This window comes from Dermochelys coriacea, chromosome 1 (assembly GCF_009764565.3).
Source record: "Dermochelys coriacea isolate rDerCor1 chromosome 1, rDerCor1.pri.v4, whole genome shotgun sequence".
NCBI lineage: Eukaryota > Metazoa > Chordata > Testudines > Dermochelyidae > Dermochelys > Dermochelys coriacea.
In genome coordinates, this window is record NC_050068.2 from 214,354,494 (window position 1) to 214,382,302 (window position 27,809).

The 27,809-nt window shown below is 41.3% G+C and overlaps 1 protein-coding gene across 1 annotated transcript; it reads left to right on the forward strand.

The window, feature by feature from the left end:
- The first annotated feature begins 1,555 nt into the window (after positions 1-1,555).
- On the forward strand, positions 1,556-26,914 carry LOC119848987 (C-type lectin domain family 12 member B-like). Its single transcript, XM_043513735.1, has 7 exons — positions 1,556-1,842; positions 9,885-9,980; positions 13,229-13,324; positions 16,708-16,875; positions 22,572-22,723; positions 23,509-23,612; positions 24,229-26,914. Exons 2-7 carry the CDS (start codon positions 9,887-9,889, stop codon positions 24,344-24,346), a joined length of 732 nt encoding a protein of 243 aa, XP_043369670.1. The 5' UTR covers positions 1,556-1,842; positions 9,885-9,886; the 3' UTR covers positions 24,347-26,914.
- Positions 26,915-27,809: the final 895 nt, after the last annotated feature.

Here is a 27,809-nt window from a genome sequence, read left to right on the forward strand (position 1 = left end):
AGAGCCTAGCAGCTGCTCTGGGAAAGGACCCTCCCTTGCCTTACTTGAAAGTTTGGCCCACAAGTCCCTAAGGCCCTGGAAGAGCTAGAGGCAGGATAGGACAGGAGACTGCTGCTTGCAGGAAGCAATAGCGAATATCCCAGGAAACGTGCTGTCAGGAGATGAAGATGCTGTCTGTGATCTGCAGAAGCCAGAGGAAGCTGCTACAAGGTTGCAGGAGAGGGGAGGACTAGGAGTCTCAGCAAGGAGAGGAAAAGAAAGATGGATCCAGAAATTAAGCCTGAGCAGAGGCAGGAAGGAAAACTGTGCTGGGGAGACTTTGCAGGAAGAAGAGGAGATTGGCACTGCAGCCAGCAGGAACCACAGCAGGAGGTGTAGCTAGCTCAAAGTTTGCTGTCTCAGGTATTTCCAGTTCTTGTCCCAGCTGAAACTAAGAAATGCAAAAATTAAACACAAAGTCAAACCAGTTTTTATGAACCTAGGTAAAACATTTGTTTTAGATCAACTCTGGGTGAAAATTCATGTGTGTATTGTACCCAAACTCGTTTGTCCTGGGCCCAGTTTCAGTGATGTTGTTTTCATGATGCTTTGTCCCTGGGATCTGGAAATTCACTCCTCCATGGATTCTACATACTCTAACCAATATCAGGAAAAATGCAAGGCCAAATTCTGCTCTTAGTCATAATGTAAATAAGGAGTAACTTCACTGAGATAGGTGGAGATACTGATTTGCACTGGTGTAAATGATGGCAGAATTTGGCTCATTGTTTCTCCCTCCAGAAAGATTCTCTAAATCTCCAAGATAAAACTTTCCTCTAGGTCTCCCTGTGCATGCTATGTCTGATTTCACTTCTCTCTCTCTTTAGATTGTGAGCACCTCGGGGCAGGACTTATACTCCGCTGTGTACACTGTCAGCACTTATTAAATCATCATCATCTATCACTGCCCCTATTCCAGATGTGAACCACTGTTTTGCATTTTCTTGCACATTCTCAGAGCTCAGAGGTGTAGCAGAGACCACAATCCATACCGCCGGAGACCCAAAAATGTCATCAATGAAAGGCTTCATACAAAGTTCTTCTTGTGTCTTTCCCATTCTAAGGGCTGTATACAGAGAAGGCTGGATTCCTGACTTGATAAAATGTCACTCATAGACAGCACATCCCAGAATCTACCCATTCAGCCAAGCTAAATGCTATCTCCATCTTCTCACTTTCCATGTATGACTGCCAAATAGGAATGAGGGTGCTTATTGGGTTGAAGACGCTGAAGCCACAAGTTCTGATGTTGATGATGATGCTCATTCCGCCAGTGCTGCTGGTAGTGGTGAGTCCTGTTTGGACCCCAGCCCAAATACCACTGAAGTCAGTTGGAATCTTTTTGTTGACTTCTATGGCCATTGGAGAGTAAACATGAAAGGTCCCATCCAATGGCTAAAGCCAGAAGGGTATGTGCTTGGACTTCAGTTGGGTATTTGTTCTGACAGTTACTGAGCTTCAGAATTTAAGTAACACCAAGTTGTTTCTGAAGTTAAAACAGGTGTTGTCAGTGCTGGTTCAGTCATCTGAAGAGGAAAGTCTCTTTGTTCTCAGTGCTTTTGGACGAGGGCCCTGCCTCTAATCAGCAACATGAGCGCTTCCTGTGCGGTTTCAGCCAGAACATTGCAGAACAAATAATTATTCCTCTCTTGACTGGTTCTGTTCCACTTATAACAGGACACTCGAACAGTGAGATCACACTGCCATCTCTCTTCTTGTGGACAAAGACAAGGGAAGTACAGGATTTAAAGTCATAGTCCAGGACTTCAGACCCAGGTTGTGGACTCTCCAACACAGACAAAGGTAATACCAGCTTTTTTCCAGGGATTTTCCTTTTCACTAAGGTAATTGCTATAGATTACCTCTTGTGTGTGTTTGTACATTTTTTATTTCCTTGGATAAAGTTTAATACAAACTGCATTGGGAAGTCTTGCAATTTTAGTCTAGTATTCATTTAATGGCCAAGGTGGCATTTTCTCTCCCTGATGGATGGAGGCTAGCTAGTATCAACCAGCACTGGACAAAGCTCTTGGAAAGATGACCAAGTATTGTGAGGTGATGAGGTCAATGGGAGTTGAGAGTGCTCAGCACAGTGCAGAATTGTACTCTGTAGTTCTGATACAGCAACGTACAATGCATGGGTGGATTGCAGAACCCTCACACAGCCAAGTTGAATTTGATGGCACTCCATGTGAGCATAGCAGTCCACCCATCCATTGTACATTGTAGGATAAGGCCCTATAGATTTTGTGTTTTCTTTTGTTTTGAACATTTGTAAATATAATTAAAACTTCAAAATGTAAAATTTTAACCTTCTTTATAGTTGATTGGAAAATGGGAGAGGGGGAAATGTGTAGGAAAGTTTAGAGAGAAAAAGAAATTGCTTCCCTGTAGTCCATACAGTCTAATTAGAGAACACACAGGAGGAAAAGAGGGAAGTGTTCATATGAGATGTTTCGTCTTTGCCTTTATTCCTTTCCTGTGTACTATTTATTTCTAAGATTTTTCTGTTTATTTCTATATTTTCAGTGTGTTTGTAAGCTGTGACTATTTGCCTGGTTTTGTTCTCTGTTCCCCCTTGCCTACTTTTTAATAGATTGCTCTTTTCCCCTTGCAGCTTCTTTTTTTCCTTTCTTTTTTTTCTTTTAATTTTAATCCTACCTCACAAACCATAGAGAACAATCTTATCTTGGCCAGAGGATTGGAGTAGGGGTAATATTTTCAAACATCCCTAGGGACCGGATTTTAAAAAGTATTTAGACATCTAAAGATGCAGATAGTTGCCCAGTGAGATTTTGAAGGCACTTAAGTCCCACGGGAATTAGGTGATTGTCAAAATCCTATTAGCTGCCCATTTTCAAAGTGACTTACGTACTTAGGAACCTAAATCTCATTGATTTTCAATGCCAAAGTCACTTTTGAAAATGTTACCCTAAACGAATTACAATTAGATTGTGTTTCAGAGTAGCAGCCATGTTAGTTTGTATTCGCAAAAAAAAAAGGAGTACTTGTGGCACCTTAGAGAATAACAAATTTATTTTAGCATAAGCTTTCGTGAGCTACAGCTCACTTCATCGGATGCATTCAGTGAAGTGAGCTGTAGCTCACGAAAGCTTATGCTCAAATAAATTTGTTAGTCTCTAAGGTGCCACAAGTACTCCTTTTCTTTTTAATTAGATTGTGGTCTGTTACACCTCAAATGTCTATGAGTCTATGATTCGCTGAGCTCTAGCATGACCATGAAATGTGCATTAAATCAAATTCTAAAAGATTATAGAACTGCGAATACTAGTGATTGGATCCTGTGAGGTGCTGAATGCCCCTTAATCTACTCTGTAATGCCTATGAAGTCAGCAGGAGTTGAAGGAGATCTGCAGTTCACTGGACTGGCTCTTAAAGCTGCAATTATATGCAATGGAAAACTGGGGATGCACATTTTTGTTTCATACCCTCCAGCTCGTGCCTCTTAGGGACTAGGTCCAAAGGATCTCTGTAAATCATTCTGAATTATTATTCTTTAACGAAATATAGAAAGGAGAGGTGGAAAAGACAAAGCAATGAAGAACTGTACTCTTCAGTCTACTTTACAAGGCTTTGTCCAGTCCAGTTTTAAATTACTCAGGTTTTAACTGACTCAAGTCACATTCTAACAGGACTCGCCATGCTACAGGGGAACACTTTATGATATTCAGCATTCATTTTCTCTTTACTCAATTTCTTCCCATTACTGCTAATAATACCTAAGAAAATGCTAGACAATTTCTCTTCAGCTTTCTTGCATTCACCCTTCAAATACTTGTTATATGAAGGGACATAGATATTTTCACACTGGATCAGACTAGTTCTTGCCCAATATCCAGCCCCTGACAATGGCTAGCACCAGATGCTTCCCAATGCCGTTTTTAAACCCTCACATTAGTCATATGTGGAATAATCTGCCCCCAACACTAGGCTTCATTCTGAGTTCTAATGGCGTTTGGCTTAAACACTGATTCATGAGGTTTAATATTCCTTCCCTAATTTTTGTTGTACGCAGTGTTGTTGTAGACATATGAAAGCTTGTCTCTCTCACCAACAGAAGTTGGTCCAGTAAAAGGTATTACGTCCCCTGTCCCCTGTCTCTAAAATTGTTGTTGACATTAATTACAATTCTGGATATTCTGATATCCATATATATGTCACTTTATAAATCCTTATAAAGTTCTTGGCCTCAGTGACTTCCTGTGCAGTGAGTTCCAAAGTTTATTTACATAGATTGTGAAAAAGTATTTACTTTTATCAGTTTGGAATTTCCCACCTTTTGATTTAATTGAATGTCCCTTTACAGAGACTGAGAGAACAGAATTTCCTGCTCTACCTTCTCTAGATTATTTATTACTTTATATACTGTTATCATCGTCCTTCTTCTTCATCTTCTTTCTAAAATAAATAATCTCAGTCTTTTCAATCTGTCTTCATATTTGGGTTTTCCCATTACCTTGATCATTCTTGTTATTTTTTTGTGAACTCCGCTGAGTTTCACAATGGCCTTTTTGGAGATGGGATGACCAGTGCTTCACACAGTATCTAGATGAGACCAGGCCAGTGATTTACATAAAGACATACTATTTTTGTATAATTCTCTATCCTATTACTTATTCATCCTAACATTTTGTTTGCTTTTTTGACTGCAGCTGCACACAGAGCAGAGGTTTTAATTAATCTGTCTACAGTGAGGTCTGGGTCCCTTTCCTGTGTTGATACCCTAATTTAGACCTCTGTAAGGTGTACAAGTTGTTTAAATTTTCCCTTCCAATGTGTATTACGTTGAATTTATTGACATTGAATTTCATTTTCAAGCATGTTGCCCATTTTCCTAGCTTTTTTAGGTCTCTCTGAAGTTCCTCACAATCCTCTCTGGTCCTGATTGACCTAAATAACATTGTGTCATTTGCAGATTTTGCTGCCTCACTGTTTATGCCCCCCCTTTCCATGCCATTAATAAACACATTATAGAACACGGGATCTCATACAGAACCTTGAGGCCCCCAATGTTAACATTTTTCCTTGATGAAAACTGATCATTTACTTCAACTCTGCTTTCTGCCTTGGAGCTAGTTTTTGATCCTACTGTGCATCTCACCCCGTGACAACTTAATTTCTTCAGTAGCCTTTTTTGTGCAGGACCTTCTCAAGGGCCTTTTGAAAATTGAAATAAATTAGAACTAGCTGATATCATTTATTTCATCTACTACCTTATTGCCATGTTTAAAGAATTCTAAAAGATTCATGAGACATGATTTTCTTTTGCAGAATCTGTGCTGATTAGACCCTATCAGATTATGATCTTCCAGGTGTTTTGCTATTGTCTTAAATGATCTTTACAACCAATCTACCAAGTACGGATATAAGGCTTGCTGATCTATATTTCCCCAGATCACCCCTAAAGCCTTTTTCAACATTTTTTATCTTCCCATCCTGGGGAACAATATCTGTTTTTAATGAGAGATGGCATAATTTTGTTACCAGCTGCTCAGCTAATTCATACTTGAGCACCTTCAGAATGCTGAGATGTACCATCTGGGCTTGGTGACCTACTGATTTATAAATTATTAGGTTGCTCACACACTCCTTCTTCTGACAGATCAATCTCTGCAACCCAATCTCTATTACCAGAAAAAAGCAGGTCAGGATAGGAATCTCTCCAACATCCTCTGTGATGCAAAGAAATCATCTAGCTTCTCAGCAGTTTCTCATCCTTAATTGCTCCTTATAAGCTCTGGTGATTCAGAAGATCCACTGATTTTTTTTTCAGGGTTCCTGCTTCTGCTAAACTTAAAGAATCTCTTGTTTGTTTTTTACATGTATTTGCTCTCCAAAATTCATTTTGATTCTTCTAATTTCCCTCTTACCTGATGTAATTTATGATCCTTTTTATTGGCTTCAGTAGGGTCAGATTTCCAAATTTTGAAGGAATTCTCTGTGGCTTGAATAGCTTCTCAAAACCCATCATGTAGCCATATTGGCTTATTCCTTGACATTCTGGTTCTTTTTTCATTTAATGGTATGTGTATTCTCTGAAATTTTATTATGGTTTAAGTAGCATCCATGCCACCTCTAGGGAGTTTACTTCATTTGTTTTTTCAAGACTCCTTAGTGATTGTTAAAACCACACACAACTTTCATTGACTTCCACGGTACTTAGGGCTTCTCTGCACTTCTTATATCAAGCCCTTAATTTTTCCTCATCTGTCAATTCTTCTACCCCTTACCATACCATTCTGATGGCAACTTAAATACTGTAGATTTGTCAGATAAGATTTGATTAGATGACACGTCTTTTGTTAAAAGAAAAGGAGTACTTGTGGCACCTTAGAGACTAACAAATTTATTAGAGCATAAGCTTTCGTGAGCTACAGCTCACTTCATTGGATGCATTTGGTGGAAAAAACAGAGGAGAGATTTATATACACACACACAGAGAACATGAAACAATGGGTTTATCATACACACTGTAAGGAGAGTGATCACTTAAGATAAGCCATCACCAGCAGCAGGGGGGGGAAAGGAGGAAAACCTTTCATGGTGACAAGCAAGGTAGGCTAATTCCAGCAGTTAACAAGAATATCAGAGGAACAGTGGGGGGTGGGGTGGGAGGGAGAAATACCATGGGGAAATAGTTTTACTTTGTGTAATGACTCATCCATTCCCAGTCTCTATTCAAGCCTAAATTAATTGTATCCAGTTTGCAAATTAATTCCAATTCAGCAGTCTCTCGTTGGAGTCTGTTTTTGAAGCTTTTTTGTTGAAGTATAGCCACTCTTAGGTCTGTGATCGAGTGACCAGAGAGATTGAAGTGTTCTCCAACTGGTTTTTGAGTGTTATAATTCTTGACGTCTGATTTGTGTCCATTCATTCTTTTACGTAGAGACTGTCCAGTTTGGCCAATGTACATGGCAGAGGGGCATTGCTGGCACATGATGGCATGTATCACATTGGTAGATGCGCAGGTGAACGAGCCTCTGATAGTGTGGCTGATGTGATTAGGCCCTATGATGGCATCCCCTGAATAGATATGTGGACAGAGTTGGCAACGGGCTTTGTTGCAAGGATAGGTTCCTGGGTTAGTGGTTCTGTTGTGTGGTATGTGGTTGCTGGTGAGTATTTGCTTCAGATTGGGGGGCTGTCTGTAAGCAAGGACTGGTCTGTCTCCCAAGATCTGTGAGAGTGATGGGTCGTCCTTCAGGATAGGTTGTAGATCCTTGATGATGCGTTGGAGAGGTTTTAGTTGGGGGCTGAAGGTGATGGCTAGTGGCGTTCTGTTGTTTTCTTTGTTGGGCCTTTTGTTGTATTTTCTCTGAATTTCCTTTAATTAGTGGATATATTTAGGGTTCTTAGAGGACCTCAAATTTACACAAAGTATTTTAAGGAGAAGACACAGCACTTCTAGAGTGCTAGAAGGCTGTCTCTGATTATACAGTACCATGACTGTTATTGTCATCTCCTTGTAACTATCTCTTCCCAGCTTCTTCTGACATGAGTCAAGCTAGAAATAGTTTCCCTAACTTTCCTGGAAATGGATAAAGATTTCTGGAGCAAAATATGGGGATTAAAACATTTAGTTTGCCCTTTTCAATAAAAATAAAATAGTGTTTTATTTGCTTGCCCTTTAACATACTTTCAGGAAGCCTTGTAGGTAACTAAATATATTTATTCTCACACAAGAATTTTATTATTGTGAAGTTAAAGTTGCAGGGACGTGATATGAATATAGCCTTTCAAGAACATTAAAATTAAACTAACTTCAAACAAAACAAACATCATACACTGGATCAGTAGGAAATACAGAAGCTTGAAAGAGGATCCAGTGAGCTTCAGGAGATTTCTTGGGTGTTCTCCTTTGCGACAGATCTCAGATCTCACCAGGACCACAGGAATGGGGAGTGCTGTTTTTGATCAGAGACCCAGTGCTGAAGTGGAGAGTGGAAGGGGTGAATGGGCAAGAACAGGGAGCTTATGGGGAGGAGAACAGGGAGGGGACATTACCCCCCAGAGTTCTGCAGAACAGGAGAAATCCCCATGACTAGATTTGCTTGAAAAGTCGGATTTTTTCCGTGGAAAATTTTGACTATTAATTGAAAAAACAGAACATATTTAGTTTTTCTCTGAAAATGTTTAATTGTACTAGATGTTTTGTGTTGTCAGTTTTTGTGCAAAATTTTTGTGGTTAGATGAAATTTTGGAGGTTGGATCTTCAGTTTTCTCCCCCTCCTTTAAAAAAAGAGAATGCAGACACTTTCCTCAAATGTTTGCATTTGGTCAAAAACCTGATTTTCCATTGGAAGAAAGTTTTGATGGAAAATTTTCAAATGGCCCTACCAGCAACCTTCAGAGAATTCATCATTTCCCTTTGTGTGACTTTTAGTGTAAAATGTCTTTTCCCTCATTGACAAACGTCCCCAGCAGTCAGGTTTCACTCTGAGCTCTCTCTTTGCAAATAACTGGTCTAACAACTGATTTTTTTAAAATGACCAGCAATCTCTAGCAGTCATTTGATCTCTAAGGAGTCTAGTAAACTAAGTTGTATTTATTTCTGATTTTTTTAATTACATGGCAAAAAGAAAACTTCTACAAGAATATTTGAACTCTACTGCCAACTGTATTTTGAGGGTAGCACTCTGACAAACATCTTGTCCCAACTCACTTTAAATTTTGCAGAAACTTTTTACCTTGGGCCAAGTTCTCACCTACCAATTTGAATACAATCCTGACATTTTGGTGATTTATGTGGAGCCCCAAAATTGAATTTATAATAGAAACTAAATTGCAGCTGTAACTAGGTAGGGCCTGCATCATTCCATTATATTTACATTATTTTTTATAAATACAGGCAGTTACCAGTATCAGAAGAAGGAGATAAAGTGTGGCTGCTCTATTCTTCACATTTTCTTATGCTACCCTCATCACTATCTATCTGAGTACCTTTCAGTAGTGCACTAAGAGTGGTGACTAACATCTGTCACATACAGTTTGTTCTTTTCTTCTCCTCTGGCCTAGGGAAAATTGTGTGAACAGTGTAGTTTGGAGAGGGGGTTGTTTTCCTTTAAAGTAAATTATATGTACTCTATGTTATATGTTTATGTTATCAAAGGCAATGTTTGAGAAGTACGCCTTGCACTTGGAGCAGAAGGTGATGTTTGTAGTGGTTCTTAGTTCCTGTGGAAGTTTGCTCCTGAGAAAGTTCTGTCTCCTGTACAGACCAGCTTTGTCCTTGTGGCACAAAGTACCATTGTGCCAAAGAAGTGGAATTGTTGGTCCCATGATCTGATCCTGGAGCTTCAGGCAATCTTTCAGGAATCTGAGCACCATGAAGATAGGGACTAAGATCTTTAATTTGACCTGGCATTCTATAGGGAACCAGTACAGTGAGTGGAGGACTGGTGTGAGGTACTTGTGGCAGCCTGTGTTGTTGAGGAGACATGCTGCATCATTCTGCAGTAGTTGGAGAGTCCTGTGGCTGATGGCTTCATGCCCAGCTAAAAAGCATTGCTAGCCCAGCCAGGAGGTGACAAAGGTGTGTATAACTGAAGCTAAATCATCATCTAGCGGGATGAGATGGAGTGGCATAGGCAGCCACAAAAGATAGAATAGGTTTCTTGTGGCCTTTGCTATGTGGGAGTTAAGTGTCCGTGAGGAACACAGGAGCACTTGTACTGAGCCACTGAGCAGGCTGTCCTGTTACATTGCTCCTGTTCATGTTGATGCTCTTACTGGCTCTAATAGGCCATTTCACTGCGGTACAAATCCCAATTCTCATCTCAGTTCACTAACCCCATCTCTGGAATTTCTATCCCATAACCCACCAGAAATGAGTGAGCAGTCAGTGACCGATGTGGACCTCAGATTTCATACTCCTGCAGAGCAGAAGAGAAAACGAAGACCAAAGCACACCAGGATCAGAGGTACTGTATATTTATAATCTCCTGAATCTATGTCTAACATTATGCTTTTAGCCCTACTCAAGTCTCCTTCTTGAACTTTATCCTACAAACCCTCATGTTATATATCAAGAATCTGTGTTAGAGTTTTTTCTCAAATGTCAGTAAAACTATGTTGTTAGTTTTGTGTCAGGCTGTGTGATATAAAGGAGTCCCCACAAATGAATAGTCTTCCAGGTATGGGAAGGATATGGCTTTGTGCCTGCAAAGCCTGGAACACAATTATTTGATTATGAAGTAATAAATCCTTCTGTCACAGGGTGGTACTAGCCATTTATGAGGGAAGAGGCTAGTTCACCTGTGACTGGTCAGCTGACCCTAGTTGATCTATAAGGGAAGGCATCTGGTTGGATTCTCTGTGAGCAAATATTTTTCATTTTGAGTTCCTTGTTCAGGTTTCCCAGAACTTCCATGGCCTGTAGCCTCACCATGGAATCTTTCTGCCAATCAGCAAAGCTTTGGAGCCATCACTCATGAGAAAGGTCTCTGGACCTGACGATAAGCATTGACATGGTTCCAGGCTTAACTACATCTTTGACCTCCCTCCAGCTCTTCCTTGAGGGAACCCACTGAAGATTTCGGCTTCCCAGCCTTCACATCTCTTGAGGCAGAGACCCACCTCTCATCTTCTGGGAGTTTAGGCTTGCAGTACCTCTGCAATTTCCCGGTAGATCTGATTGGGGACCAGCACCTGCAGTTAACTCTTTTCCAAGGGCTATAACAGTGTATTCCAGTTACCAACCAACCTTCAGAAAACAAACTGTATTATTCTGAGGGAAAAATCACTAAAGAGAAAACATATTGTGATAAAGTTCCTCCTCTGCCTTGGTGGGTCCTGTGCTTATTGGAGGATTTGCTCACCTCAGAGGTTCACAGCAGCCCGCAGTTTGGCCACTTTCGTAGCTCAAATCTGCCGTTCACTCAGTTAGCCTCATCACTGGCCAGCATGGGGAAAGGAAGAAGAATAATCCCCGCAGTCTCTGCTGATCCACCTAGTGGATCAGGGAACAGGCCAGAGACCTTCCCCTCTGGTGGAACCGACAGTCCAGTTCAACTCCTCTGGTATCAAGTAGGGGGTTGGGGGATGGAGGGAACCCGGGCCCGCCCTCTACTCCGGGTTCCAGCCCAGGCCCTGTGGATTGCAGCTATCTACAGTGGCTCCTGTAATAGCTGCGTGACAGCTATAACTCCCTGGCTTACTTCCCCATGGCCTCCTCCCAACACTTTTATTCTCACCACAGGACCTTCCTCCTGATGTCTGATAATGCTTGTACTTCTCAGTCTCCCAGTAGTACGCCTTCTCACTTTCAACTTCTTGCACCTCTTCCTCCCAGCTCCTTGCACGCACACCACAAACTGAAGTGAGCTCCTTTTTAAACCCAGGTGCCCTGATTAGCCTGCCTTAATTGATTCTAGCAGCTTCTTGATTGGCTTCAGGTGTTCTAATCAGCCTGTCTGCCTTAATTGTTTCCAGAAAGTTCCTGATTGTTCAGGAACCTTCCCTGTTACCTTACCCAGGGAAAAAGGACCTACTTAGCCTGGGGCTAATATATCTGCCTTCTATTGCTCTCCTGTAGCCATCTGGCCCGATCCTGTCACAATATTTTAAAACAATAAAAGAACCTATATGCATGCTAAAAGCTTACCTGAGGTCACCCCCAGCTCCAACACAGGGCTCTGGTAGGGTGAGTCTTTCAAACTCTTGGTCCTGAGTTCATGTCAGTCTTTATGATCAGAAGCCAGAAACCCAACTGGATAGTCCAACTGTTACTTTGTACAGCTCAGGCCTTTGATCTGCAGTTTCCGAGAACAGGTAATCCCTAGTCAATGGCCCTCTCCTCATGGTATAGTTTCAAAAGGTCAGGTTTTTTTGAAGATAGCAGAAAATAATAAGAAACAAATGTTGTACTCACCACCTTACAATGTACCTTCTGTCCAGGTTGGATATACTCTAACTGGCTACAGCTTTTGGGCCAAATCCTGATGTCCTTATGAAATTTTACTCAGTCTTACTAGGCCATTACTGCAGGAGAAAAAAATTCAGGTCCAGATTCTGATTCCTTCCCTTATTCATATTCACAGAATAAGATACAACTCAACATGAGTCTCAACTGAAGAATCTGACTCTGAGAGAATTCACCCCTTGTTTTGTTCATGAGTTATCTGAGAACAGACTTCATTTTTTTAAAAATGGGTTTCTATATGAAATTATTCAGTGAGTAGTTTATGTTCCAACCTTTAAGTAGGCTGTCAACTATTTGCAGTGGCTACTGCTTCAAGAATTCACTGTTCAAACTTCACAATTGGATCAATGTGATTGGTCACCTAAGTCACATGCTATTGTTTCTGCTTCCTAATTGGATGATTCTGATAAAGGTTAAACTGGAAATCTGACACAAATTTTGAACAATGTGTGTAATTAACCAGTGGAACAGATTACCAAAGAATGTGATTCTCCACCATTTGGAGTCGTTAAATGAAGATTTACTCTCTTTCTAAAAGATATGTTCCAATTCAACCACAAGTTATTGGTCTTGGAAACAGGAATTACAGGGTGAGGTTCTATGGCCTGTGTTACATTACGCAGGAACTCAGACCTGATGCTCATAATGATGTCTTCTAGCCTTACCATCTATGAAATTATGGCCCCACCTACTGTGATGGCAATTTCATAGAGCTGTCTTCCATACAGAAACCAGCGAGCAGGAAATAAACTACACTGATCTGAAGTTTCACACTCCTTCAAAGCAGCCAAGGCAGCAAAAACCTACAAGTACAGAGAGCAAATGTATTATGCATTGAACTTCTGGCTCCTTACTTTCTTTTATCGAAGTGTTCATAGTCAAACATCCTCCTCCTTGTGGAGCCACTGTCCATGGCCTCATGTCTAAGGAACAATAAAATTAGAATTTTGTCTACTGTGTCAGGAAATGGCATGTTATTGGGAGCTCGCTTAGGACCACACTGGGCCAATGCCTGGGCAGAAATTGGGATGTGACAGATCTGGACTTCCCCAGGAGCGACTGTTTTCTCCACGTCTTCTCAATTCATGCAAGATTTATTGAGCACATATTCAATAGCTATTATGATTGGATTGGTTTAGCTCCAGAGAGGTGGGTTCTGACTTTGGTAGACTGGTATGGCTGAGAGCTCTGATCTGATCCCAGAGATCTAGCCATGTTTGCTTTCATTTTCTCTCTTATTTCTGTTAGAATCTCCTTCTCCATCTTCACCATGGCTCATTACAGTGATTCTGGGACTCTTCTGCCTGGCTTTGCTAGTAACTGCAGGGGTTTTGGGTGTCATGTGTAAGTATTTGCCAAGAAGGCAACAAAACATTATCTGAACCATTATAATGTTTAGAACAGATCTTCTAATAAGTATTTGAGTGATATGTGTAAATAGATATGCAAGACACTATCATAGTTCACATTGCTTTGTGAAAAACAACTGGTATTCAGAACCTGTAGCCTGCTGAGCTGTGATTTGAATTTGAATGTGAGAAGCAGAGATGCCTTTAAGGGTGTGTCTACACAGCATTTTGGAACAAGCAGGAGCAAGCCTTTCAGCCCAGGTCAACAGACTAAGGGCATGGCTACACTTGCAGATGTAGAGCGCTGTGAGTTAAACCCGCTTTCGGAGAGTGCAGTAGGGAAAGCGCTGCAGTCTCTTCATCGTGACAGCTACATTTGCAGCACTTCCAGCAGCATTGGGAGCGATGCAGTATGGGCAGCTATCCCAGCATGCAAGTGACTGCAACGTGTTTTCAAATGGGGGTGGGGTTGGGTGGAGTGTGACAGGGAGTGTGTTGTGTGTATGTGGGGGGAGAGAGTGGGTTTTTGGGGTGCTGAGAATGTGTCAGCATGCTGTCTTGTAAGTTCAGATCCCCTTCCTCCCCCCCGCCTCTCTCTCACTCACTCAAAGCAAGCAGATAAGCTGCTGGCTCTCCGAAACTGAGCTTTGAGAGGGCATTTCCACATTCCTTCAGCCACTTGATTTAGGGGGATTATGGGATGTTTCCAGAGGTCAATCAGAGTGCAGTAATGCAACACTTCATTCACACTGGCCCCGCAGAGTCAGAGCGCTCTACGTGTCTTGCCAGTGTGGACGGGGAGTGAACTAGTGTGCACTACACGGCTTTATTGCACTGTAACTTGCAAGTGTAGCCCAGGCTTTAGGCTAGCAGGGCTTTCACTAATGCCCTACAACAGTTCCACAGCTTGTGCAGGGAAAGCCCCTGGAGGGCTGGGCTGGTTTGTTTACATGCCGCATCCGCAGGTTCGCTGCTCCAGGCCAATGGAGCTGCTGGAAGCGGTGGCCAATACGTCCCTCGGCCTGCGCTGCTTCCAGCAGCTCCCATTGGCCTGGAGCAGCGAACCGTGGCCACTGGGAGCTGCGATCGGCCGAACCTGGGGATGCGGCAGGTAAACAAACCGGCCTGGCCCACCAGGGGCTTTCCCTGAACAAGCGGCAGAAAAAGTTTGGGAACCACTGCTCTACAAATACCTATATAGACAGCACTTTGACGTTATGTCTTGTGCTGCAGCTCCAGCTCTGAATCCTAGGGAGAGGGATGGTCCTAAGAGTCCTTCTGAGATAAGACTAACATTGATTTGAAACTCTGATTACTTTTTAAATGTGGTTGGAAATGGCATCAAGACTATGACTGGGTGAATTTTTTTTCAGTGAATATTTTATTAGTCAAAAAATGCATTTTTCCATGCACTGAAACTATTCATGAATTTGGATAGAATTTGTTGAATATTTTTGGGAAAAAAAAATTTTTTTTTTAAAAAGTGAAATGGTTTGTTTCAATGATTTGAGAATGAAAAGTATGAAAAATACCTGAAAACAAAACTAAAGGGAGAACTGAAAAAAATATTTTGGATTGAAAAACACCCATAAAATGAAGTGAAACACAACCTCCCCCAATTTTGTGATTTGTTTCAGGTTTTTCATTTTATTTTGGCTGCCGTTAGATCTGAAATTAATTTTGTTGGGTTTGTTTTTTGTGAAACATGAGAAAAACTGAAAAAAATAAGGTTTGGTTGAAAAGTAATCAGTTTTTGTTCCAGATTTTTCATCTCCAAACCAAAACTTTTATGATTCATTCAGCTCTAATCGTGATACACAACTGCATGGCTCCATATATGTGCTTCTGAATGGCTTCCTGATTTTTCAATTTTGCTTAGTTTGTCAGTCCAAAAGAAAAAGGGGCCTTCATTCTGTTCTCATTTACATCAGTGTAAATTATGAGAATAGCTAGCCAGGAAATTTAAACAAAAATGACATTTTGACAAAAACCTCTTTGGCACATATTCTGTTAGTCAGATTTTAAACCCATGGAGATTGTTTTGTAAATGGCTAAGCAGTGTTACACCAATTCCTTAATTCCTTTAACATCAGAATAAAACTGAAATTCCACATTGTGTCACCCACTAATGAGCATGAGTTACATGTTCCACTTTGTGGAAATCCACAGAGGATATGACTTGTTACAGCCCTTGACTACTGACCTTTCTGTCTTTGGATATGTCTATGCTATGGAGACTGTACCAGCATAGCTAAATTACCATAGTTTAGCTGGCATAACCCCAAACTGTAGACATGACCTATTCCGATGGAAGGAGTTTTTCCATTGTAATAGAAACAGCCCCCTCCCCCAAATGATGGTAGCTACATAGCATTCTTCCATTTACATAGCTGTACCTGTGCTGAGGGGTAAGTTGGCGTAATTATGTCATTTAATGGAATGTTTCAGAGTAGCAGCCGTGTTAGTCTGTATTCGCAAAAAGAAAAGGAGTACTTGTGGCACCTTAGAGACTAACAAATTTATTAGAGCATAAGCTTTCGTGAGCTACAGCTCACTTCATCGTCATCAGATGTCAAGAATTATAACATTCAAAAACCAGTTGGAGAACACTTCAATCTCTCTGGTCACTTGATCACAGACCTAAGAGTGGCTATACTTCAACAAAAAAGCTTCAGAAACAGACTCCAACGAGAGACTGCTGAATTGGAATTAATTTGCAAACTGGATACAATTAAATTAGGCTTGAATAGAGACTGGAAATGGATGAGTCATTACACAAAGTAAAACTATTTCCCCATGGTATTTCTCCCTCCCACCCCCCCACCCCCACACTGTTCCTCTGATATTCTTGTTAACTGCTGGAATTAGCCTACCTTGCTTGTCACCATGAAAGGTTTTCCTCCTTTCCCCCCCCTGCTGCTGGTGATGGCTTATCTCAAGTGATCACTCTTCTTACAGTGTGTATGATAAACCCATTGTTTCATGTTCTCTGTGTGTGTGTATATAAATCTCTCCTCTGTTTTTTCCACCAAATGTATCCGATGAAGTGAGCTGTAGCTCACGAAAGCTTATGCTCTAATAAATTTGTTAGTCTCTAAGGTGCCACAAGTACTCCTTTTCATTTAATGGAATGTTTTTTTCACACTCCTGACTACTGTAGCTATGTTGACCTATCCTTCAAGGGTAGACAAAGTCTTTAACTCAAGCTGTAGCAGTTCATTCTTTTAGCTCAGAAGGTCTACAGTTCAATCCCCAGTATGTAAGCCATAATGACAATGGTCACAATTGCTGTTAGCATCCTTATAATGCAAAAGGCAAATGATTTCTATAAGTGTATTTCATTTTGTTTTAACTGATTGCTTGTTTTACGTATTTAAGTTCTCCAGGCTTCCCATCAAGTGAGAAGACAGAATGAGGAACTTATCCAGAAACAGGCTATTCTGAAAAACTTCACCCAACTGCAGGAAACCTTGAAAAACTGCATGCAGCAAAGAGATGATCTCCAAGCCAATAACACAGAACTCTCAAATATTGTGAATAGGGAAGGTACCGATCACAGCTCACTCTTCTGTTATATCCTTTATGGTAATATTGTTGTTTAATCAGAATCCAGCTCTCATTGTCTTAATTAACAAAAAAAGGTACTTCTGTCCCTGTGCACACAGTGTACAAGGGCCTTATCTAAGTATTAATTACATAGAAAGCCACAAACAAATCTTAGCAAAAATATGGTGTTCTTAATAGATTCATAGATTCATAGATACTAAGGTCAGAAGGGACCATTCTGATCATCTAGTCCGACCTCCTGCACAGCGCAGGCCACAGAATCTCACCCACCCACTCCTATAAAAAACCTCACCCATGTCTGAGTTATTGAAGTCCTTAAATCATGGTTCAAAGACTTCAAGGAGCAGAGAAGCCTCCCTCAAGTCAACCATGTCCCATGCTTCAGAGGAAGGCGAAAAACCTCCAGGGCCTCTCCAATCTGCCCTGGAGAAAAATTCCTTCCCGACCCCAAATATGGCAATCAGCTAAACCCTGAGCATATGGGCAAAATTCACCAGCCAGATACTACAGAAAATTCTTTCCGGGGTAACTCAGATCCCATCCATCTAATATCCCATCTCAGGGGATTTGGCCTATTTACCCTGAATATTTAAAGATCAATTACTTACCAAAATCCCATTATCCCATCATACCATCTCCTCCATAAACTTATCAAGTAGAATCTTAAAACCAGATAGATCTTTTGCCCCCACTGCTTCCCTTGGAAGGCTATTCCAAAACTTCACTCCTCTGATGGTTAAAAACCTTCATCTGATTTCAAGTCTAAACTTCCTTGTGTCCAGTTTATACCCATTTGTTCTTGTGTCCACATTGGTGCTGAGCTTAAATAATTCCTCTCCCTCTCCTGTATTTATCCCTCTGATATATTTATAGAAAGCAATCATATCTCCCCTCAACCTTCTTTTAGTTAGGCTAAACAAGCCAAGCTCCTTAAGTCTCCTTTCATAAGACAAGTTTTCCATTCCTCGGATCATCTAGTAGCCCTTCTCTGTACCTGCTCCAGTTTGAATTCATCCTTTTTAAACATGGGAGACCAGAACTGCACACAGTATTCTAGGTGAGGTCTCACCAGTGCCTTGTATAACGGTACTAAAACCTCCTTATCCCTACTGGAAATGCCTCTCCTGATGCATCCCAAAACCGCATTAGCTTTTTTCACAGCCATATCACATTGGCAGCTCATAGTCATCCTATGATCAACCAATACTCCAAGGTCCTTCTCCTCTTCCGTTACTTCTAATTGATGCTTCCCCAACTTATAACTAAAATTCTTGTTATTAATCCCTAAATGCATAACCTTACACTTCTCACTATTAAATTTCATCCTATTACTATTACTCCAGTTTACAAGGTCATCTAGATCCTCCTGTATAATATCCCGATCCTTCTCTGAATTGGCAATACCTCCCAGCTTTGTATCATCTGCAAACTTTATTAGCACACTCCCACTTTTTGTGCCAAGGTCAGTAATAAAAAGATTAAATAAGATTGGTCCCAAAACCGATCCCTGAGGAACTCCACTGGTAACCTCCCTCCAACTTGACAGTTCGCCTTTCAGTAGGACCCGTTGCAGTCTCCCCTTTAACCAATTCCTTATCCACCTTTTGATGTTCATATTGATCCCCATCTACCTTTTGTAAAACCATGTTGTATTTTGTCCCATTTACCATTGACTTCAATGTCCTTAACTAATTTCTCCTTCAAAATTTTTTCCAGGACCTTGCATACTACAGATGTCAAACTAACTGGCCTGTAGTTACCCGGATCACGTTTTTTTCCTCCTTTCTTAAAAATAGGAACTATATTAGCAATTCTCCAATCATTCGGTACTACTCCTGAGTTTACAGATTCATTAAAAATTCTTGCTAATGGGCTTGCAATTTCAGGTGCCAATTCCTTGAATATTCTTGGATGAAGATTATCTGGGCCCCCCGATTTAGTCCCATTAAGCTGTTTCAGTTTTGCTTCTACCTCAGATATGGTAATATCTACCTCTATATCCTCATTCCCATTTGTCATGCTACCATTATCCCCAAGATCCTCTTTAGCCTTATTAAAGACTGAGGCAAAGTATTTGTTTAGATATTGGGCCATGCCTAGATTATCTTTAACCTCCACTCCATCCTCAGTGTTAAGCGGCCCCACTTCTTCTTTCTTAGTTTTCTTCTTATTTATATGGCTATAGAACCTTTTACTATTGGTTTTAATTCCCTTTGCAAGGTCCAACTCTACTCGACTTTTAGCCTGTCTCACTTTATCCCTACATGTTCTGACCTCAATTAGGTAGCTTTCCTTGCTGATCCCTCCCATCTTCCACTCTCTGTATGCTTTCTGCTTCTTCTTAATCACCTCTCTAAGATGCTTGCTCATCCAGCTTGGTCTACAACTCCTTCCTATGAATTTTTTCCCCTTTCTTGGGATACACGCTTCTGATAGCTTCTGCAGTTTTGATTTAAAGTAATCCCAGGCCTCCTCTACCTTTAGATCCATAAGTTCTTCAGTCCAATCCACTTCCCTAACTAATTTCCTTAATTTTTGAAAGTCAGCCCTTTTGAAATCAAAAACCGTAGTTGCAGATTTATTTTTGTTAATCCTTCCATTTAGTTTGAACTGAATTAGCTCATGATCACTTGAGCCAAGATTGTCCCCTACAACCATTTCTTCTATGAGGTCCTCGCTACTCACCAAAATTAAATCTAAAATGGCATCCCCTCTAATCGGTTCAGCAACTACTTGATGAAGGAATCCATCAGCTATCGCATCTAGGAAAATCTGAGCCCTATTATTATTACTAGCACTGGTCCTCCAGTCTATATCTGGGAAGTTAAAGTCTCCCATGATCACGCAGTTTCCATTAGTATTTACTTTATTAAAAACATTAAAAAGGGCTCTATCCATATCAAAATTAGATCCCGGAGTTCTATAGCACACCCCAAGCACTATCGTAGGAGAGGCTCTACTAGTTTTCTTCCCCAATGTAATTTTTGCCCAGATGGACTCTGTCTTATCCATTGCATCGCTTCTTATTTCTTTACATTCTACCTCATCATTGATATACAGTGCTACTCCACCACCTTTACCTTTGTTTCTGTCTTTCCTAAACAGCACATACCCTTCAATACCTGTAGTCCAGTCATGACTACTATTCCACCATGTTTCTGTTATCCCTATAATATATGGTTTTACTTCTTGCACCAGTAGCTCTAGTTCCTCCATTTTGTTACCTAGGCTCCTCGCATTGGTGTACAAACATGTTAATTTTTGCTGTTTGGCCTCGCTCACATTTTGTACCCTATTAGGCACAGTCATTCTACAGCCAGTATAACCTATTAGACTAGTATCCACACCGCCCTCGCTCCTTCTATATATTCTCCTACCCACGGCCGTATCTTTTCTTACTTCGTCTTCTTTCCTCTCAATGCTAAAATCTGGCGTAGAGATTTCCTGGACATCTCCCATCCATCTCCCCCTAATTCCTAGTTTAAAGCTCTCTTAATCAGTTGTGCCAGCCTCGATCCTAGAAGTCTATTTCCTTCCCTACTCAGATGAAGTCCATCCCGAGAGAACTGTCCTCTGTCCGTGAATGCCTCCCAGTGGCCATACATCCCAAAGCCCTCCTTATAGCACCACTGCCTAAGCCATCTCTTGACAGTCATAATCTTGTCACACCTTTGTTGCCCTTCTCTAGGAACAGGAAGGATCCCGCTAAAGATCACCTGAGCCTCAATTTCCTTAAGCGTCTTCCCCAGCCTAGCATAGTCTCCCTTAATACTTTCCAGCAAGATTCTAGCCGTATCATTTGATCCCACATGAAGGATAATTAGGGGATTCTTTCCCGCTCCCTTTAGGATCCTTTTCAATCTCAGGTCTACATCCCGTATCTTAGCACCCAGAAGACAGCACACCCTTCTATTCTCAGGATCAGCTCTAGTTACAGGCCTGTCTATTCTTCTCAATAAAGAGTCCCCCATCACATAGACCTGCCTTTTCCTGGTGACGGTGCTATTCTCCAGTCTCTCCCCTGTTCCCTCTGGCTGCAAGTTCTTTCCATTCCTATTTTCCCTTATAATCTTCTTCAACCCATCCTGTATCCTCCTGGGGCTCATATTTGGTGTAGTCTCCCTTGACTCTTCCGCTTTTCCTATAGGACTAGCCTCTCTTCTCTTCTTTCTTACCCTTCCACCTTCAACAAGTACCTGCTGACCCCCTTCTTCATTTTCCAACTCTGCAAACCTATTCCTAAGCTCTATTTCTCCTTCACTAGCCCGTCTTTTCCTCTGCCTGGTTCTTTTAGTCACATGCTTCCACTGACCACTTTCCTCACCCAGTCTCCCCTCAAAATTCCCCAGCCCTGCTTCCATCCGTGAGTCTGAACTTTTCCCTTCAGATACCTCATATCTTTGCTCCATCATCTGCTCAAACCCCTTCCTAAACTCAACGAGACTTTCCACCTGCATCTCCAAACCTCGGATCTTTTCCTCCATCAGCTCTATCAGACGGCATTTCATGCAGAAAAAACTCTTACTGGTTCCCCCCTCCAGGATCATGTACATACCACAGCTTCCACATCTAGTCATCCTCAATGTGTCTTCCACTACAGGAGTCACTCCCACAGCTGCCTCTGTATCTGTCATCGCCTTCCCACCTATATCCTGTTAATCTGGGAAACACAAGCCACACCAAAAGAGACCATCCCCCCTCCAGCAAAACAAACCCCAAATAAGCAGCACAATCCAAACTCCCACTCAAACTCCCCTGTTTAGAGCTCTGTTTTGCTAGCTCCTGTGCCGCTGCAGCTGTCTGTGCCACTTTAATAGTGGACATAATCAATGATCCCTGGCTCACTAGCTTCAAAGTAGAGAAACCTGGGCAGCTCCTTCCCAACTTACATCTCTCAATGGTACAAGGGAAAGACACTGATAAACAGAGGGATTTTGACAAATGCAACAGACAAATAGACTGCTGCACAGAGAGATCCTCATGCACTTCCCTCCCACAGTGCCGACATTGCCCTAGCTTGGTTATCAGGTTTTCATCCTAGTCAGCGTCATCATCATTGCCATCACTTTGAACACCAGGCCATGATGATGATGACTCATCTGCAGCAGAAGCAAGTTGTTCAGAAAGGAATCTCACTGTTGCTACCTTCTGCACAATTGCTTTTTGTGAGGAGGACAATGCTGTGCTGGTTGTTCCGACGTGAGGATTGCTCCCTTTCTCCACTAGTGCTCTCATTACCTTTCTAGTTCATTTTGATCTGAATGGAGCAGGATGGGAAACAGGTTTCCTGTCCCATGAGCACTTTGGAGAAATTCAAAATTTTCCCATTTAAATGTTGGGATAAAACCAAGACCTTTCAAAGTTTTCCATGAAGAGAGAGAGAAACCTCAGAGTAGCCAATAGCCTGGTGTTCAGGGGTCTCACACGAGATGATGGAGAACCAGGGTTAAGTCCCTGCTCTGCCTGAATCAGAAAAGAGCCTTGACTCACGTATCCCATATCCCAGGTTATTTTGGGGTCACCAACATCAGCTTCATCCTAGCTGGCAAGACAAACAGTACATTCCCAGTGAGAAATATACACACTAGCTAATACATATTGACATTCAGTATCAAACTGCATTGCACCCATCAATGCAGAAATATGATGGGTCTATATTGCTTTCTTTTTTCAAGTAGATAAATGCAGCTCTTGTCCCAAGGGCTGGATACAGTACAGTGGAAAGTGTTACCGTTTTACTAATGAAAGGAGCTCCTGGCAGAAGAGTAAAAAATATTGCTCATCTCATGGCTCCAGACTGCTGAAGATAGAGAACAAGGAAGAACTGGTAGGGAATTTATCCTTTGCCTTATTTTCCTGTATTCTCCAAACTACACCTGCCCAATATCCAGCTGGTGGGGAAGTGGGATATGGGTATAAAATGAAAAACAACACTGACAGGGTAAAATGACCTAAACTGTTTGTGTTCTATTCAGAGCTGTGTCCCCAAGGGAGACTGGGCAGATTTTGGGCACCAGGGAAGGAGTGAATGCAAATTTTATCACTGACTTTAGGAGTGATTAAAGGGAGTGTGATGTCCTAGGCTAGGGATTAGTGCTCTGCATAGCATGAGGAAGGCACAGAGTCCTTCCCTAGGGTCTGAGTCTCCTCTCACTCCATGGTGATTCAGGACTTTCTCCACTAAAGTCAATGAAATGAAACCCATCTAAGATTAAAATCAAGCTTTGTCTCTCTTTAACAGAGACTGGAAATGCTGTTGGGTTAGTGTCTGTGCTTCCTGGGAAGAGAACTCCTCATGTCTCTCATTAGTGATACCCCTGGCTGATGAGACAATTGTGTTGACTTGTTTTCCAGGGTATCCTATCAGTTCTTCTCAGCCAGGAAAGTAGCTGTGATCCTTTCCATGAGGGACAGGTGCAGATTAAATTGGGTAAAAATCTCCATAAAATCTATAGTTAACTATTTTGGAGAAAATGGAGTGTGATTGGCCAATGTACGGGCATTACGACACACTGGTCCTGACTGGGACGCATCAACCTCATTCTCATCCCTGGTATCCATACACCTACCAATGGGGATTGATGTAAATGATTTAGTCTGGTTCCCAAACAGGATTTCATTAACGGACTGGCATGTTTTCACTGGATTGGACTATTCCGTACGGGAGCTGCTACAAGCTGGATGTGGGAGGATGGCACAGCTCATTCCCCTGACCTGTAAGTCTCTGGCAGATCTAGAAGTTGTTCACTTGTGTTTTACATCCTTGTGCATTTCTTATAGAATTTGCACTCTGGCATTGCTACTGAACTTGTAGAATTATTGTGTATTTTTTACGGTTACAAATTCTCACAGGAAGGAGTGGTGCTATTTGAATTTTTTAAATCTAAATGAATAAACATAATAAAACAATTGTACAACATTAACAGTGGTAGCTGTAACTCTGTCAGAACTACATATGAATACAGACATTCACAAGTATTCTAAATGGGATATTTCAAAGTTGAAACATTGATAAGGGTGATGCCACCATTACACTTAATGAGGAAAGGAAGAGACTACCCTCCTACCCCTGAACATTAAATTATACAACAACTGCAGTAAATATAAAACAAGAGGCCACCTCAGCTAAATTAACAATCTCGAGCCAAAAAACATTCCAAATCACAAAGAAATGCTTTTCATAGTTCAACTTGCAGGACATGTTATTCTGAGAAGTGAAATTAATAGGTAAGGCAAGTTAACCCCAATATTTAGGCAGCCAAATGCAATAACACTGTTTGTGATTTTACAAAAATGGCACGGCTGAGTGTTAAATGTAGCTTTCCACCTCAGGTTCCAAGTAAAGAAGCAAATGACTGGAGAGTCCTGTGTACTTTTGAGTGTAGGAGAAGCCACCTCCTATACCTGTTCAGAACAATATCGCTGTATTTGTGAGAAGAGAACTGCTTAGCTGAAGCCTGCTGAACAACACAAGAGGATCACAGCATCCATGAGACACATACCCTGGGATGTTCCAAAGACAAAGAGAAATCACAACCCCTTCAATTTGCTGTGTTACCCTTCAGACTGAGGGGCTGCAGTTTCAGGTGATAAAACACCCAGCAGACTGTCAAGAAGCAGGGCAGACACCCCAAACTGGAATCTACTCCAGCCAACCAGAGCACTCCCACCATACTGAATGACTGTCATTCCCATCTGGGTTGATAAGAGTTGATTTCAGAGACCATTAGTGCAAATATTAATAAATACTTTGTAAAAAATATAGTGTTGTTTGTGCACAGGGTGTTTTACGGAAAAATACAATTTGCCCCAAAGAATTTACAGGTAAAATCAAACAAAATAGATTAAATGAGGCTCATACAGAGACAAAAGAGGAATGGGAGAGGAAGACAAGTATTCATAATAGTGAGACTCACCATCTTGGTGCCTGTTGATTAAGCTGGGGATGTCTAGAGCTAAAAGCCTGAGTCAGAGAAATAACTCCCTAGCTGGCAGCTGTAACACACTCACATGCTCTGTGGGTGGGGCACACAGGGGTATATGTCACTCACACTCAGCAGTGGGTTACATACTTTTCCTGAATGGAGAAAGCTGGTTCAGGCTCACAGTTTGAATCCCAGATCAGCTTCTGTTTTATAGCAACTGCAATCTTGGCTATGACCACGGACTGAACTGGGGGCCTCCAAAGCTAACATCATGAGTCTCTACAGCTTGAGATAAACAAATGAAGTGCTTTAATTTGGCACTGTCACCCTGCCTGGAGTGGCTCAGGACCATGAGTGTCAGCCTTAGGGCAGATTGTGAAGAAGCAGGGCAGAGACTGCAAACTGGCTGTGTGTTCTATAATTAGATTTCACAAACCCAGTAACAAGTGTGAACTCCTAAAGCACTATAACAGCCTTACTGTGGAGTCACAGACAGTCCCCTTGGGCATTCCAGTCTATCTTGTCATCCTGGCAACTGGACTATTTGATAATTGGTTACTTTATCAAAACCACAGCAATATTCAGCAAAAAGAGCAGGCTATTCCGAGTACCAAAGGACAAATCACATACCCCAGGTCAGTTTGTACCTGAGATCTCACACCAAAGACAACGCTTGTAGCCAATCCTATAGTCAACTAACTAAGGATTTATTATCTAAGAAAATAAATGAGTGTTTGCAAGGTTAAAGCAGGCAGACTTAAATACACAAATGAGTTACAGTCTATGATTTCAAAATGTGACAGAGTTGTAGTAATCTGTCAGCTCTGAATGTCTTTTAGAGCGAACACAAGTTGACCCTGGGTAGCTCTGCTTCTGTTTCATAGCTACAACCCTGTGAGAATCCAATTAGCAAAAAATGAAACATTTTCTTGTCATCTATATTTATTTCCTTCTTTCATAATTCAGTGAGCTTTGTATCAGGGCTTTTGGGAGTTTTGTGCTGAGTGTTGGGAAAACAGAGCTGTCCCTCCTCCCTTCCTGTTTGCGCACTTTATGGATGCTCATTTAGAGTCCCAATCTAAATAGGTCTGAAGCTATTCTCGGGAATGTTCACAGTCTCCTTCAACAACCTATTTGTTCAGAATTTTTTAACAAGAATTGAAATGACAGTAAGAGATGAAGGGCTGGATTCCTAGCTGGTGTAGCCTGATATAGAGTCACTGAAGTCAATGAAACTTCACCAAATCATACCAGCTGAAGACCTTTCCCAAGTTTGTCTTAGTTGCACAGGGCCAGGTTAGCCCCTGCCAGCCCCAGGATCAGGGAGAATAAGGCTTAGAGCTGGTATTTAGTGAAAGTGCCTGGACTTGTTTTGTAGAAGCTGTGGTTTAATGTTTATAATATTTAAATGATCCCAGCAAAGTGCTGAATTTACCATGTTGAGATGGGCATCTGCATCTGTGAGAAGCTGAGCTGCTGTTGTGGTTTCACAGGAGCAATTTCTCTCCTTGGTAGGTTGAAGAACTTAATATATTGATTACCTTCTTGTTGCAATTATTAATTATATTTGAAATTAATATGGGAGACTACCAGACACTAAATTCATCTTAAATTCCTATGTTAAACCTAAAGGCCAAATATTATTGTATACAATTGTTCTAAACATGCCTAACAGCCTAAAAATAAGTCATCACTGCACCCAATACAGTACCAAAGTATTCATAAACATCTGATCAGTATTCTTACAACTAGGCCAGACCTAAGGAACTCAGTGTCATCCTGGCATGAATCAGCATGCTCAGGTTTGGTCTGACAGGGTACCATCAGATTCTTGGCTCTCTTTATATCCTTCAGCTAACTTGCTACCCTTAACAAAAACCCTTTCTGAAGCAGTTTATTCTGACTACTTTCCTTCCGCCAATGTCTTCCTTTCCTCTCTCCTCCCCACTTCCTTGCTTACCAGTGGAATATTGGGAAGGTTTGTGTGATGCTTTTTACGTCGGGGGAACACTCTACACCCCCATGTTCATCTTTATAAAAAGATTGTATGGTATCCAATGCAAAGTTTGTCATGTTGGGTGTCTTCGGAAGGCTCATGATGTTGTTATAGTAATTGTTACAGTAATAAGAAAAGGAGTACTTGTGGCACCTTAGAGACTAACAAATTTATTTGAGCATAAGCTTTCGTGAGCTACAGCTCACTTCATCCGATGAAGTGAGCTGTAGCTCATGAAAGCTTATGCTCAAATTAATTTATTAATCTCTAAGGTGCCACAAGTACTCCTTTTCTTTTTGCGAATACAGACTAAGACGGCTGCTACTCTGAAACTGTTACAGTAATGTTATAGTAATGTTATAGGTTGTAATTTCATATATATAGTTATGAGGCTGAAAATGTACTCTCATGGCTTAAAATAAGCCCAGGCAAAAACTCTCCAAGAACAGAGAGGCAGTTCACACCCCATCAGGACAAACCGAGCCCAGCCTCACAGGAACAAAAGACGCTGGCCTAGCCAGCAACAAAAGAATCTGTTAGACTTTCAAGGGAGTCACCCCCATTCCTTTGGTCAGTTTGGAACTGCAATGAGGTAATGCTCACCTGACTTTGAAGTGGGGTGGGGGGCAAAGCCAAGAGGGAAGAAAGGATATGATAAAAGGGAGAGATGTTTGCAATGCTCTCTCTCTCTCTTCTCTACTTACACCTACAGAAACCACAAGTTACTGAAATGCTGGTCAAAGGGGAGAGCCAGGTGAAGAGCAACCAGCCAGCCTGTGGTGAGAAGCATCCAAGTTTGTAAGGGCATTGAAAGTGTTAAGATCAGCTTAGAATGCATTTTGCTTTTATTTCATTTGACCAAATCAGACTTGTTATGCTTTGACTTATAATCACTTAAAATCTATCTTTATAGTTAATACATCTGTTTGTTTATTCTACCTGAAGCAGTGTGTTTGGTTTGAAATGTGTCAGATACTCCCTTTGGGTGAATA